Here is a 14,155-nt window from a genome sequence, read left to right as displayed (position 1 = left end):
AATTATATGCCTAAATTTAGAAATTTTAAATCAATTAAAAATTATATCATAAATAAATCTGTAAAAACTTTAATCAATTGGCAGCACTATTTTGGCATTTTTTTTCCCTTCACGTGTGTGTTCTTATGGGTAAAATTTTTGTTTACAATTAATTTTAGTTATAACTTTTTTGGTTTGATTATTTAATTTAAGTAAAAATTTGTAATATTTAACAATTCTAAATCAATTAGAACTTATCTTATATATATATATATATATAAAAAAAAAATCTACAATTCTATTGAAATAATATTTTGAATAAAAATTTACAAGAAACATAGCTCTACTTCTACTTTTTTTTCTTATTTCATTATTAATTCAAGTTCTCTTTATTTATTTTTTGTGTGCATGTATTCATTATTATCATCTTCTTTGTATGTCTTTATTCCTTTAATAACTTTAAAGATTATATATAACTTATGATTAAATAATTTCCTCTTTTGATGATTTCTCGTGTTTTTACTTTCAGTAAAAAAATTTTAATCGAAAATTAAAAGAAATAAGCCTGTCGCCACCGAATCAAATGATCAAAAAAATCAAAGGCTTATCTTTTTCTGTCGCCTAGAATTACTAACCCGGCTAAATCAGTTCCCTCCTAACCCTTACTACAACCCACACACTCACCCTAGCCTTCTACCCTTATCTGCAACCGCCACACCTTCCTATCTAGGGTCATGTCCTCTATAATCTGTAACTGCTCCATGTCATGTCTAATCACATCCCTCCAATACTTCTTCGGCCTACTTATACTCCTGCTAAAACCATTCAAAGCTAGCCTATCATACTTGGCATCCGTGCCCCTCCTCATCACATGCTTAAACCATCTCAGTCCTCCTTCTTACATCTTGTCCTCCACCGAAGTCACTCCCATCTTATCCCTAATAATCTCATTCCTTACTCTGTCCCCTTTAGTAAGTCCACACATCCAACACAACATTCTTATTTTCGCCACTTTCAATCTTTGAATATGAGAATTCTTGACTGGCCAACACTCCGCTCCATATAGCATGACCAGACGGACTGCCACTCTGTAGAATTTGCCTTTAAGTTTAAGGAGAACCTTTTTATCACACAACAGCCCCGAGGCGAGCCTCCACTTCATCCAACCTACTTCAATACATTTAGAAACATCCTCATCAATCTCGCTATTCCTCTGAATCATAGACCCAAGATACTTAAAGTTATTCCTCTTACAAACCTCCTGGGAATCTAACCTCACCACCACTTCGTCCTCCTGACTCGAGTCACTAAACTTGCATTTTAAATACTCCGTTTTGGACCTACTCAACCTGAACCCCTTAGATTCAAGGGTTTTCCTTCAAACCTCCAGTCTTTCATTAATCCCCTTTTGCATCTCATCAATCATCACTACATCATCCGCAAATAACATACACCAAGGCACCTCACCTTGAATCCTCCGTGTTAACACATCCATTACCAACGCAAATAGAAATCTGCTAAGAATCGACCCCTGATGCAACCTTGTCTTGACCGAAAAATGCCCTGAGTCTCCTCTCGCCATCTTCACCCACGTCTTTCCTCTTTCGTACATGTCCTCAATAGCTCTGATGTACGCCACCAAAACCCCTCTTATCTCCAAAGAATCTCCCTAGGGACTTTGTCATACGCCTTCTCCAGGTCGATGAACACCATGTGCAAATCCCTCTTTCTTTTCCTATACTGCTCCACCAATCTCCTTACCAGGTGGATTGCCTCAATCGTCGAACGCCCAGGCATAAAACCAAACTGATTCTCCGAGATAGACACGAGCCTCCTCAATCTCCGCTCAACGACCCTTTTCCAAATCTTCATAGTGTGACTCAACAGCTTAATATCCTTATAATTGTTGCAACACTGAATGTCACCCTTGTTTTTATATAACGGAATAATCGTACTCCATCTCCACGCCTCAGGCATTCTCGCAGTCTTGAAAATTCTATTAAACAAATCAGTCAATCACCTTAAACCTGCTTCACCAGCGTACTTCCAAAAATCTACAGGAATCTCGTTAGACCTCGTCGCCCTACTCCTCCGCATCCTATAGGTAGCCTCTCTGACCTCCTCAACCGCAAAACGTCTACAGTAACTGAAATCACGGCTCTCCTTCGAGCGCTCCAACTTTCCTAACTTAATGACACTGTCCCCCTCCTTGTTCAAAGCCTATGAAAATACTCCTGCCACCTCTTCTTAATGTGAACATCCTCCACCAAAACTCTACCATCCTCCTCCTTAATGCACTTCACTTGATCGAGGTCACGACCTTTCCTCTCCCTAGCTTTAGCCAGCCTATACAACCTTTTATCCCTGCCTTTCTCCTCTAACCCCGCATACTAGCTCTCAAATGCTGCAGTCTTAGCAGCCGTAACTGCTAACTTAGCCTCATTCCTTTCTACTCTGTAAACCTCCATATTTGCCCGCTTCTCCTCTTCATCTTTACTCCCAATCAACTTAACATACGCCCCCTTCTTAATCTCCACTTTCTTCTTATCTTCTTCATTCCACCACCAGTCCCCCTTATGCCGACCTGCTCGACCCCTCGAAACACCCAACACCTCTCTAGCCATCTCTGTGAAAAAATTTTAAAAGACCGTCATACTTTTTTATATCTTAAGTAATTTCATAAAATTGAACTCACTAAATCGAGGTACACGCGCGAGATGCGTAAACCTAAACTAGTATATTAAAAATGTGAAGGGTCTTAGAAATCTTGTTTAAATTTTTTGTCCTTGATTAAAAGTATTTACTTCAGATAAAATCGTTTTTTCACTATTTTTTCCTAATATTGAAGAGTTGAAAATTAATTAAATATATTTATGGTAAAATCTTTCCTTATTAAATGTGATCAGAATTAACTAATACTCTTTTCATTAGTTTAAGAATTCTAAATCAATTAAATTTGATTTTAAGAAGATTTGAGTTTAAATAATCAACGTTACAAATGCGAGGCACGTGCGATTAAACTAGTTATAATGAAATACATATGAAATATCAAATTCTAGAATTGTCCTGTATATGTGGTTGAAATAATAATCACATGGATAAATTTCATGTGGTAGAGAATTAATTCATCTCTTGTTCTTTTTATGTGTTGTTATTTAATCGGATACGGAATTTAAAAAATAAATAATGACTTCATAAAATTTATAAAATTGCACCTTTTAAATTGCATTTTATTATTAAGTGAAAATCTAAAGATAAATATTTTTTAGATGGATTAAAAAGAAAATAATTATACATAAACTAAAATATAGAGAGTACAAACCTCATAGATACGTATTTACCATGTAGTGTGGCTGTGGTCTATTCATTATATTGCAGAATAGTGGAAACATGATAAGATATTTTTTGAAAACAGCATGTGTTCACATAGTGTGTTCTCTTTTTCTTTCTATTTCTTCATGATAGAGCATTAATAGTCATACAACCATTCAACTTTCAGTTTTCTTTCTATTTCTTCATCTGATAATTATCACACAGTGTGTTCTCTTTTTCAGACATCCATGGCTTCTTCTTCCTCTATTGCGAGTAATTCACAGTACCGTCCTCGATGAAAGTATGCTGTGTTTCTAAGTTTTAGAGGTATAGATACTCGTAACACATTTACTGGTCACTTGTATGAAGGTTTGAAAAACCGGGGAATAAACACCTTTCTAGATGATAAAAGGATAGCGGATGGTGAATCAATTTCAGAAGAACTCCCTAAAGCTATCGAAGAGTCTCAATTTGCACTCGTTGTTTTCTCAAAGAATTTTGCTACATCGAAGTGGTGCTTGAATGAACTAGTGAAGATCATGGAATGTAATAAAGAAGAAAATGGACAAACAGCCATACCGATCTTCTATGATGTGGATCAATCCCATGTTCGAAATCAACGTGGGGACTTTGAAAAAGCATTTGACGTGATATCCGTGGCAGAAGGTGCAACGATGGAGAACTGATGCCACAAATCTAAAAGGACGTGATATCCGTGGCAGGTGAGTTGAAAACACATAATTGCTTTTAATGAAGAAAGAAACGGAAGAATTTCCATTTAAATTTGAACGTTTGTGTGAGTTAAAACAGAATCAACACTAAATAAATTAGTCATGTATATACTGTATGCACAATCTAATTTAATAGATATTATCATGTAGAAGTAAGAAATGTTTTTACATGTTTCTATCATTAAGAAGGCATGGTCCTATCGATCTTCTTATTTATGTAGGAATGAATCAGGGGAAATTCAGCTGATCGTCGACCAAATCTCTTCCAAACTATGCAAGAGTGGTTATTCTTTATCTTCTTTGCAAGATGTTGTGGGGATGAATGCTCATTTAGATATGATGTTCGAATGGTAGGGATCTGGGGAATCGGAGGAGTAGGTAAAACGACAATAGCAAGAGCCATCTTTGATACTCTATCGTATCAATTCAAAGCTGCTTGTTTTCTTGCAGATGATAAAGAAAATGCAAGAAAGAATCAATTGCATTATTTACAAAATATCCTTCTATCTGAACTGTTGAGGAAAAAAGCCGATTACGTCAATAATAAGTTAGATGGGAAGTGTATGATTCCGACAAGACTTTGTTCTATGAAAGTGCTAATCGTGCTTGATGACATAGATCATAGTGATCATTTAGAGTATTTAGCAGGCGATCTTCGTTGGTTCGGTGACGGCAGCAGAGTTGTGATAACAACTAGAAATAGACAATTGATAGAGAATGATGATGCAATATATGAAGTGTCTACACTACCTGATGATGAAGCTATGTTGTTGTTCAATCAACATGCTTTCAAAAAAAAAATTCCAGATGAACGTTTTAAGATGATGTCGTTGGAGGTCGTGAATCATGCTAAAGGACTTCCTTTAGCCCTCAAGGTGTGGGGTTCTTTGTTGCATAGGAAAGACCTAACTCAATGGAGAAGAATAGTAGATAAAATAAAGGACAAGTAAACATCAGAAATTGTTGAGAAACTCAAAATAAGTTATGATGGGTTAGAGCCCGAAGAGAAAAAGATGTTCCTGGACATGGCATGTTTCTTCAGAGGATATCATAAAACATATGTCCTAAGTATCCTCGAGAGCAGCTATAATATTGGAGCTGAATGTGGATTGGAAGTCCTAATTGGTAAATCTCTTGTGTTCATCTCTGGAGATGATAGGCTTGAAATGCATGACTTGATTGAAGATATGGGTAGATATGTCGTGAAAATGCAGAAAGATTTGGGAGAATATAGCAGAATATGGGACGTTGAAGATTTCGAAGAAGTAATGCTGAACAATACAGTAAGTAGGCTAAACAATTTTGAACTTCAACCCCCGGGGTCCATCAGAAACAGCCACTCTACCTCACCTCGAGGTAATGGTATGGACTGCGTACATTTTACCCTCTTCTTGTTGTCACTTTGTGGACTAATATGATCTTTTTTATCAGGAGTCAAAAGCAATCGAATCAATCTTTTAACTATATTTTAGCAAAGAAGTCATGAAAAATATGACAAGGCTTAAACTATTATACATCAACAAATTTGATACACATGATGCCATTGAGTACCTGCCCAACAGCTTGTGTTTGATTGATATTTATGGATATCCTTGGGAATCATTGCCAGAAAAATTTGAACCCAAAAGACTTGTTCATCTTGAACTCCGACAAGGTTCACTGCGTCATTTATGGTTCGAAACAAAGGTACAATTGTTGAATTCAATTTTATTTTTATTTTGGTCAAATACATAGATATATAGTCAGACCTCTCTGTAACATCACCTCGTTATAACGGCATTTTACTATAACGAACTGATTTTTCATGTTACATTTTACTTTTCTACAAAAGTTGGAACTACGAATGCCTATGTATTATGCCTTTTTATGTACAAACACTATGCCTTTTATCTACAATAAGAAATATTTGTTATTGTGTATCCTGAATTGCAGCATTTCCCGTGTCTACGAAGGCTAAATCTCAGCGACTCACAAAACCTGATGCAAACACCAGATTTCAGTGGGATGCCAAATTTGGAGCATCTGTATTTGCTGTCATGTGAGAGTCTGAAAGAGCTTCACTATTCCCTGGGAAATTCCAGAAAACTCATCCGCTTAGATTTGTGGGATTGTGAAAGCCTTAAGAGGTTTCCATGTGTTAGTGGGGAATCTCTTGAATATTTGAATATGTGGAATTGCTCTAGTTTAGAGATATTTCCAGAAGTGAAGCCCTCCTCTATTCAGTACTTAATTCGGGGAGAGCTCCTTTTGAGTCGTATGAAAAATCTTGTAGCTCTTCCAAGCAGCATTTGTAAGTTGAAATGTATGGTGAGGCTAGATGTGTCCGACTGCTCAAATTTGAAAGCTTGCCAGAAGAGATAGGTGATTTAGAAAACTTGGAGGATCTTGATGCTACACGGACTCAAATTGCAAGACCTCCATCTTCCATAGTCCGCTTGAACAAGCTTAAATTCTTGAGTTTTAAAAAAAGGAAATGGAAGCGCGGTCCTATTGAGTACCTATTTCAGGGAGTGCTATTTGTGTTCCCTCGGGTGAACAAAGGGTTACGCTCCTTGAAAATTCTGAATCTCTGTCACTGCAATCTAATCGATGGAGAACTTCCGGATGACATTAGATGCTTATCCTCTTAGAAAAAGTTGGATCTCAGTAGAAATAATTTTGAGCATTTGCCTCGAAGCGTAGCACAACTTGGTGCTCTTCGATGCTTGGACGTATCACATTGCAAGAGGCTTACACAGCTGCCAGAATTTCCAGTTCAATTAGATACAATAGAAGCAGACTGGACAAATTATCGGATCTGTAATTCGCTATTTCGGAATCTCTCATTATTGCAGCACGGCATCTCTGCTTCAGATTCCTTGTCACTAAGAGTGATTACAAGTTGGCGGTGGAATGGGATGCCAAGGTTCTCATACCAGGGAATTGGATTACATTCAGTCATTTTGCCTAAGAAATGGTACATACATGATAGCTTCTTGGGATTTGCTGTATGTTACCCTGGCATATTAACTGACATCACAGCTCACTTGATTCACTTATCTGATGATGGGATGTCGTGCATCACCCGTAAACTTGTCTTATCCATCTATTCAAAATATCTAGAACGTAATCGTTGTCATTTTTTCTTGATACCTTTTTCTGGTTTATGGGATATATCCAAGGCAAGTGGAAAAACACCAAATGACTATAGTCACATCATGTTATCTTCCTCCCGAGAAAATGAGTATGAATTTCGTTTGTTGTATAAAGATGAACTAGGGGTTTAGGCCTTGTTTCAAATAAGGGAAATAATGATGAACATTGCCTTGGGAGAAGGAGGAGTAGATATGATGATAGTGAACACCATGATGACGTAAGTAGTTGTTTTCTTTTTGTAGTTAGCTACGAAGTCTTCTCCCAAAACTGATCAATTTTTTCTTTCTTTTTTCCTCTTTGTTTCGCCTATTGTCAGGAGCTCATTGATGAATGATCTACATTTTAGCAGATGAATCCTTCAATGCCATTTCCTTTGTTCTCATTTTCTTGTCGAAAGGTAATGATCATGCTCTAACTTTAGCAACACACTTTTGGTCATTATTTTTACTAATTCAGGACTCAGCAATATTTTGCTGAAAGAACAATGAAGAGAGATGTGCATTGGTTTTTGGACTTTTGGAGGGAGGTGATTCGATAGGATATGGAGCAGTTAAAGTTTTCTGAGGACATTACTCTAGATGCAAAGGTTTGGAGAACGCATATTAGGGTAGAAGGGTAGTTGGATGGTGTACTTTAATTTGTTTTTGTTGTTCGTACTAGTAGTCGTTTTGCTATGCTTGTGGTTTCTTGTTCTTGGAGTTTTAATTTGTTGTTTTGGATAGATTAATGATAGTATTATTTGGTGGTAGTCTGGTTACGGTCTACTTATTGCTTCTTTTCTCATACTATTGTTGGACACGTACGTTGCACGTGAGTCCGGTAAGCAGTACCTATAGTATGTGTCATGCAAAAACTCCATTGTTATAAGTAGTATACATATTATGTCTAACAAACAATGCATATTTATCACGGTAAGGAAATATATGCTTTATTTATTAGACGGGGAGAACATATATGCATCACTTTTTTATTGAAGTTATATTTCGCTATAAATCTCAAAGTTGAGGGGTATATACTAAGAAAATGAATATACTTTTTCTTAATAATTGGGAGGAGGAAGTGTATAAAATTATTGTTTGTAGTATCCCACTTGAAAGAATAGTCAAAGTTTCAACAATAGCATGTATGTAGAACTTATCCTACCTCAGAGGTAAAGAGCGAAAGTTCATAACAAAAATTTTTAAAATAACTGTCCCTTCAAATTTTATACTATCGAATTTGAAATTGAAACTGCGAAATTCAAACTTCGGACTTGAAAATATCTGCTACCTCTAGAAGCCAACTTCAAACTTGGAACACTAGGGGTATGCCGGAATTAGTTATCCCACTCTCAAGAAGGGATAAGAAAAACACTACAATCCCGAGATAATTAATCCCGAAATTAGTTATCTTTATCCCTCCTACCGAACGGCAGGTATTTCTTTGCCAGCATCAAAAGTAGGATAATATACTAAGAATAAAATCAGGAATCTCATGTCGCTAAAAGGCAATCTGGTCATTCCCTAAACAGGACTCAACCAACTAATTCTTATTTAGTCTATCACTAAGGAGGTCACAGGTAAAGTTGTTGGTAACGCTGTTGTCAGGTGATCAGGAGGTCACGAATTCAAGTGTTCGAAACAGCCCCCGGAAGAAATGCAACGTAAAGCTGCGTACAGGTAGGACCCTTCCCCGGATCCTACGCATAGCGAGACCTTTAGTGCACTTTCTGTCACTAAGGAAGAAGTAGCTGCTGTTATGAATGACGTTAATGTGAACAAACCTCCAGGTTGTGATGAAATGGATACTATTGTGGGTGATTCTAAGAGTGGTATGATTTAAATCCATGTGATACCAACTTTAAAAAAATGTACATCCATGTTCAGTAATAGTATTTCACTGTTAGATCATATAATTTTTATTGTATGTATCTCACTCAAAATAAAAATTTTCGTGGTTATGGATAAAGATGGTAGGTAGTGATGGTTGAATGCGGGTGATAACAGTGTTTAATAGTGAAATGGAGTAGTGATGAAATTATATCTTTATAAAAATCATCCTTGAATTGATGTCATTTTAATGATACTGCAACTTTGTTTTAAATCTTAATTCTTAATCATTAATTCCGTATCAAACTCATTAATGTTGTAAATAAGTCACTAAATATAAACACCAAGAGTAATGATAAGTAAGAGAAGATGCTTAATTATTTTATTCTTACTTTCTCCGCCCTTACAATACATGCAAAATGCCTATTTATAGGCCAAGGAATTGATTAGCCAAAGTGGAGAAGAAAAGGTGAAATGACTAGAAGATAATTACTATGACTTGGTAATTATCTTCTACCTACGTGGCTAGTCGCATGTCACAACAATTAAGTTATTATAGAATTAAAAAGAAATTGAACTGAAATTTGAAACTAAAAAATAAAAGGCATAATTCATAAACATGACTCTAAACTTGACACCAAATTATAATATTGATGTTAAATTTGATAGTGCATAAGTTAACTATACAAAACCTAAACAAAAGACACTCTGATTTTGCAACTACACGCGTGTACCTCAGTTGCTCTGACGATTACTAATCCACTCATATGGTGCACCTAATAAAAAAAACACTTTATAAGTATCATCTTTAACTTTGTTAGTGCACAAATAGGCCCTTTAACAATACAAAAGCTGAACAAAAAAGCCCTTCAATTCCAATTTGAACGCGCGTTGTTTTGCATATACAACACGCGTTTTGCCACATAGGATCCGGGTGTTTATTTGTTCAGGTTTTGAATAGCTAAAGGTTCTATTTGTGCACTGTCAAAGTTTAAAGTCAATGTTATAATTTGATGTCAAGTTTAAGGTCATATTTATGCATTATGCTAAAAAATAAAATGAATATAATGACCGAGATTTGATTAAATTAAAATTCATGTGGTCTTCCATTTAATGGTCAAGATCCGACTAAGTTAAAATTCACGCCTTTATTAATTAAGTGCCCATTAATGATGCCTAATTTATAATTTGGGTTCTACCTAAAAATACTGCATATACCTACCTTAGTTGGAGATAAAATAATACTGGGTAAAAGCCAATAATTGTAGAATTATCTATATATCCATGACTAATCACGTCGACAACGTGCATGTCAGTACTCTGATGTAATTAAACTCTTATAAAAGCCTTTCTTTTTTTTCTTCCACATACATAAACTAGTTTCTTACTACAAATCACACCTTATTCTTAGGAATAGCAATTTTAAAAATATGCAAAAACAGAGTCATAGCCGTTTCAAGCCAGGGAAATCATGGTGCCTCATCATCGGTTTAATAATAGGAGGTGCCCTTTTCTTGTCCATGTTTCTCAAAACGTCAAACAATTGGATCCTGTGCAGCAACAACAACAATAATAAAGCTCTTGATGATCATGGCAAGAAGTGGAATAATCTACAGCAACTCCAGCTGGTGGATGCCATTTTACACTATGCAACATCGCGAGTGATACCTCAACAAAATATAGACGAGATCAGGATATCTTTTGATGTTCTGAAAAACCGAACTCCTTGTAATTTTCTTGTATTTGGTTTAGGCCATGATTCTCAAATGTGGGCATCATTTAATTCCCTTGGAAACACATTGTTCCTAGAGGAAGATCCGAAATGGGTGCAGACCATACTAAAAGATGCCCCTTTCCTTCATGTTGAAACCGTGAAATATCGGACAATGTTATCAGAGGCAGATGAGCTAGTGGAACATTACCGTAAAGAACCAGATTGTTCTGCCAAGAAATCATTTCTACGTGGCAACCATGGCTGTAAATTAGCATTGGATATGTTACCAGATGAAGTTTACCATAAGGAATGGGATGTGATTATGATAGATGCACCACGAGGCTATTTTGCAGAAGCACCAGGTAGAATGGCAGCTATTTATTCGGCAGCTGTTATGGCCAGAAATAGGCCGAAAGGTAAAGGCGTAACGCATGTGTTTTTACACGATGTGGATCGTAAGGTAGAAAAGATTTATGCTGAGCTCTTTTTGTGTAGGAAATATTTGGTCAAAGGGGTAGGAAGGATTTGGCATTTTGAGATTCCTCCACCATCTAATGTAGGAAACAATTTTTGCTAGAATATAATTATCAATTTTCTTAGCTTCTTCCCATTTCCAATGGTGTAATTTAAATCTTCCAATCTTCTTTATTTACAGCAACTCACTTATATTATCTAAATTATGCTGCTGCCCATCTTCTAAAGTTTTCTGATTTAAAAAACTATATATGTGATAGATAAAAGGAGTCTGAACCAGTGAATAATGTGGTCAAGGGAATTACAGGTGGCACGGTTCCCAATATGCTCAAAACCACAAATCCACAATTGTTAAATTTTGAATTACGGACAATACAATATTTCTGTGTTTCACATTAGTTGAACACTGGGGGTCGTTTGGTCAGAAAATAAGTTATCCCAGGATTATTAATGCTGGCATTAGTTATCCCACTCTGAAGGAGGGATAAAAAAAAACGCTACAACGCCGAGATAACTAATTCCGGGAAGAGTTATCCCATGCATTTTGTTCCAACTAAACATGGGATAAGCTCATCTTCCAAATTAATCCCGAAATTAGCTATTTTTATCCCTCCTACTGAATGACAGGTATTTCTTTCGCAGCATCAAAAGTAGGATAATATACTCAGAATAAAATCAGGAATCTCATGTCAATAAAAGGCAATCCCTAAACAGGACTCAACCAACTAATTCTTATTTAGTCTGTCACTAAGGAGGTCACAGGTAAAGTTGTTGATAACGTTGTTGTCATGTGATCAGGAGGTCATGAGTTCAAGTATTGGAAATAGCCTTTGGCAAAAATGCAACGTAAGGCTGCTTAAAATACACCCTTGTGGTGGGTCCCTTTCTCGGATCCAGCGCATAGCGGGAGTTTTAGTATACCGAACTGTCTTTTTCCCGTCACTAAAGAAGAAGTAGCTGTTGTTCTGATTGATGTTAATGTGAACAAACCTCCAGGTTGTAACGGAATGGATACTATTGAGGGTGATTCTGAGAGTGATATGACAAGACATCACAATTCTTTTCCCTACTTTTATTAATGACGTAACTTTCTTTATTTTAAAGGAGCCTGTTTTCCCATAAAAAATATTTTTCAACATTTTTAGCCAAACGAACATGAGAAAATAGATTCTAAACCTGTTTCAATAATGACGTGTTTGTATATAGACTCCTAATACTTAGACTCGACTACAACAAGTTTACACTAAACCAATAGATGCATGTCACATGTATGCATACAGACGTTTATAGCTGAACCATAGTTAATTAACATGCATTTTCACATTAGTAGACAATATACATATGATTTGGTGTAAAAACCCGTGGTGCCGGTGGTTGCATCCTTCTCAACTTTGCCAACAACATGAAGAATGAAAGAGATCAGAGGAAAAAAAATAACAACAACAACATACCCAGTGTATTCCCACATAGTGAGGTTTGGGGAGGATAGAGTGTACGCAGATCACACCACTACCTCTGAAGAAATAGAGAGGCTGTTTCTGATAGACCCCCGACTTAGGACAAATAACAGTATAGCAAATCACAAAACATAAATACGTATATACTAGTACAGTATGCAAAATAAACTAAAACCGGTATCCACAAGGTAATACAACAGCCACTAGATACTACTAAAAAACAACCTAATAATAACTACTAACTTTTGCTAATAAGGATTACATTAGCCTTGATTTCTATGCCTAAATAAAGCCAATGTATAATCTCCTTTGCCAACTTTGATGTCTAAATCTCTAATATATCAAACAACTCCAATTGTAAAACAACAAGCAAGCAACATAATCCTATGACTACCTCTGGTACTTTTTCTTTGTTCCCTTAAAATTGGAGTTGCGTTGAACTACTTAATCTGCGTGCTAGATTAACCATTACAGGTGAGTAATCAATTCCTATTCACAAACTACATCTACCACGTTGGTTTTGGTAGTAGATAGATATCCAAGGAGACTATGCTTCTTCGGTGGAACTTGATAGAGGTGGAGAAAGTATTTGAGCTCTACATCCCCAAGGAAGAATAGTTGTTCTTCCACTGGAGGTACGTTCCCCTTTGATCCGCTTGCTTTGTGATGTGAGACGACTTACTAAGACTTCTAATGCTTCTTTCATCCATCCATTTTGGCATAGTTTTCTTGCTTCGCCCACATTCATCTGCACATTGGAAAGTTCTTGTCAGCTAAGACGAAGATCAATGTGTCACCTTTACTAATAAGGCCAGTATATAGATCGATGTGCATTTTGAAAACAATAGATTATTATTGCGTACCCAAGTTCTTTCGCGACTCTCTTTCTCAGGCCAGTAGTCGAGTTCTTCTTTTACAAATAGAGGAAACATGTGCCCTTCATAGGCCGTGTCACCAGCGTTGTTCTCAAAGTACCATGTTCCTAGTTTGCACTGCAAAAGTAATCCAAAACAAAAAGAGTGAAACTAGTAACGTCGTACTTCAGCTTCCTCAATTGTCTCACGCTGTGCTGCATCTTCGATTGTTACATCTTTTTCCCAACCTCCCTGCCATGACAAGAGATATCTGTCACGACCCGAACCGGGGCCCTGGCCGTGACGAGCATTCCCGAACCCGAAGGCCTGGAACGCCCTCTGTCCATCTGGTAATCATGCACATAATTCATATGATCAAAGTAATACGGAATAGACACAATAATACGGAAACATGGTCAACAATTTAAAACAATTAAAGGCCTGAAAACGTGCCCACCAATATTTAATAAACATCTGCAACAGTCTGCAAAATCTCTACTGACATACTATCTGAATAACTGGGACAAGGCCCCCAGCAGACCAAAAGCCATACTGAAATAAATACCTAAATGACTAGGCCTTCCGAAGCAAAGAAGGCTCACCAACTGAACTCTGAGACAGCCCTGTCTGTAGACTCTACTGAGAATCTGGACCCCTAGACTGCGCCTCAGTACCTGGGAGGAAGGGGGGG

The 14,155-nt window shown here is 36.7% G+C and overlaps 1 protein-coding gene and 2 pseudogenes across 1 annotated transcript; 2 read left to right on the top strand and 1 right to left on the bottom strand.

Annotated features, from left to right (window-relative positions):
* The first annotated feature begins 3,373 nt into the window (after positions 1-3,373).
* On the top strand, positions 3,374-7,905 carry LOC107870515 (annotated as a pseudogene).
* Positions 7,906-10,101: 2,196 nt separating this feature from the next.
* Positions 10,102-11,289, top strand: LOC107870516 (probable methyltransferase At1g27930). The gene has a single exon (XM_016717071.2). The coding sequence runs from the start codon at positions 10,396-10,398 to the stop codon at positions 11,254-11,256; it is 861 nt and encodes a 286-aa protein (XP_016572557.2). The 5' UTR covers positions 10,102-10,395; the 3' UTR covers positions 11,257-11,289.
* A 1,868-nt stretch (positions 11,290-13,157) lies between these two features.
* The window catches only part of LOC107871706, a 4,185-nt pseudogene continuing 3,187 nt past the window's right edge, over positions 13,158-14,155 (bottom strand).

The sequence above is a fragment of the Capsicum annuum genome, chromosome 12, assembly GCF_002878395.1.
Source record: "Capsicum annuum cultivar UCD-10X-F1 chromosome 12, UCD10Xv1.1, whole genome shotgun sequence".
Taxonomy (NCBI): Eukaryota; Viridiplantae; Streptophyta; class Magnoliopsida; order Solanales; family Solanaceae; genus Capsicum; species Capsicum annuum.
This window is presented reverse-complemented; position numbering and strand designations above follow the sequence as displayed.

Coding starts and splice junctions, on each gene's coding strand:
- LOC107870516 (XM_016717071.2), top strand. CDS start 10,396: ATGCAAAAACAGAGTCATAGCCGTTTCAAGCCAGGGAAATCATGGTGC.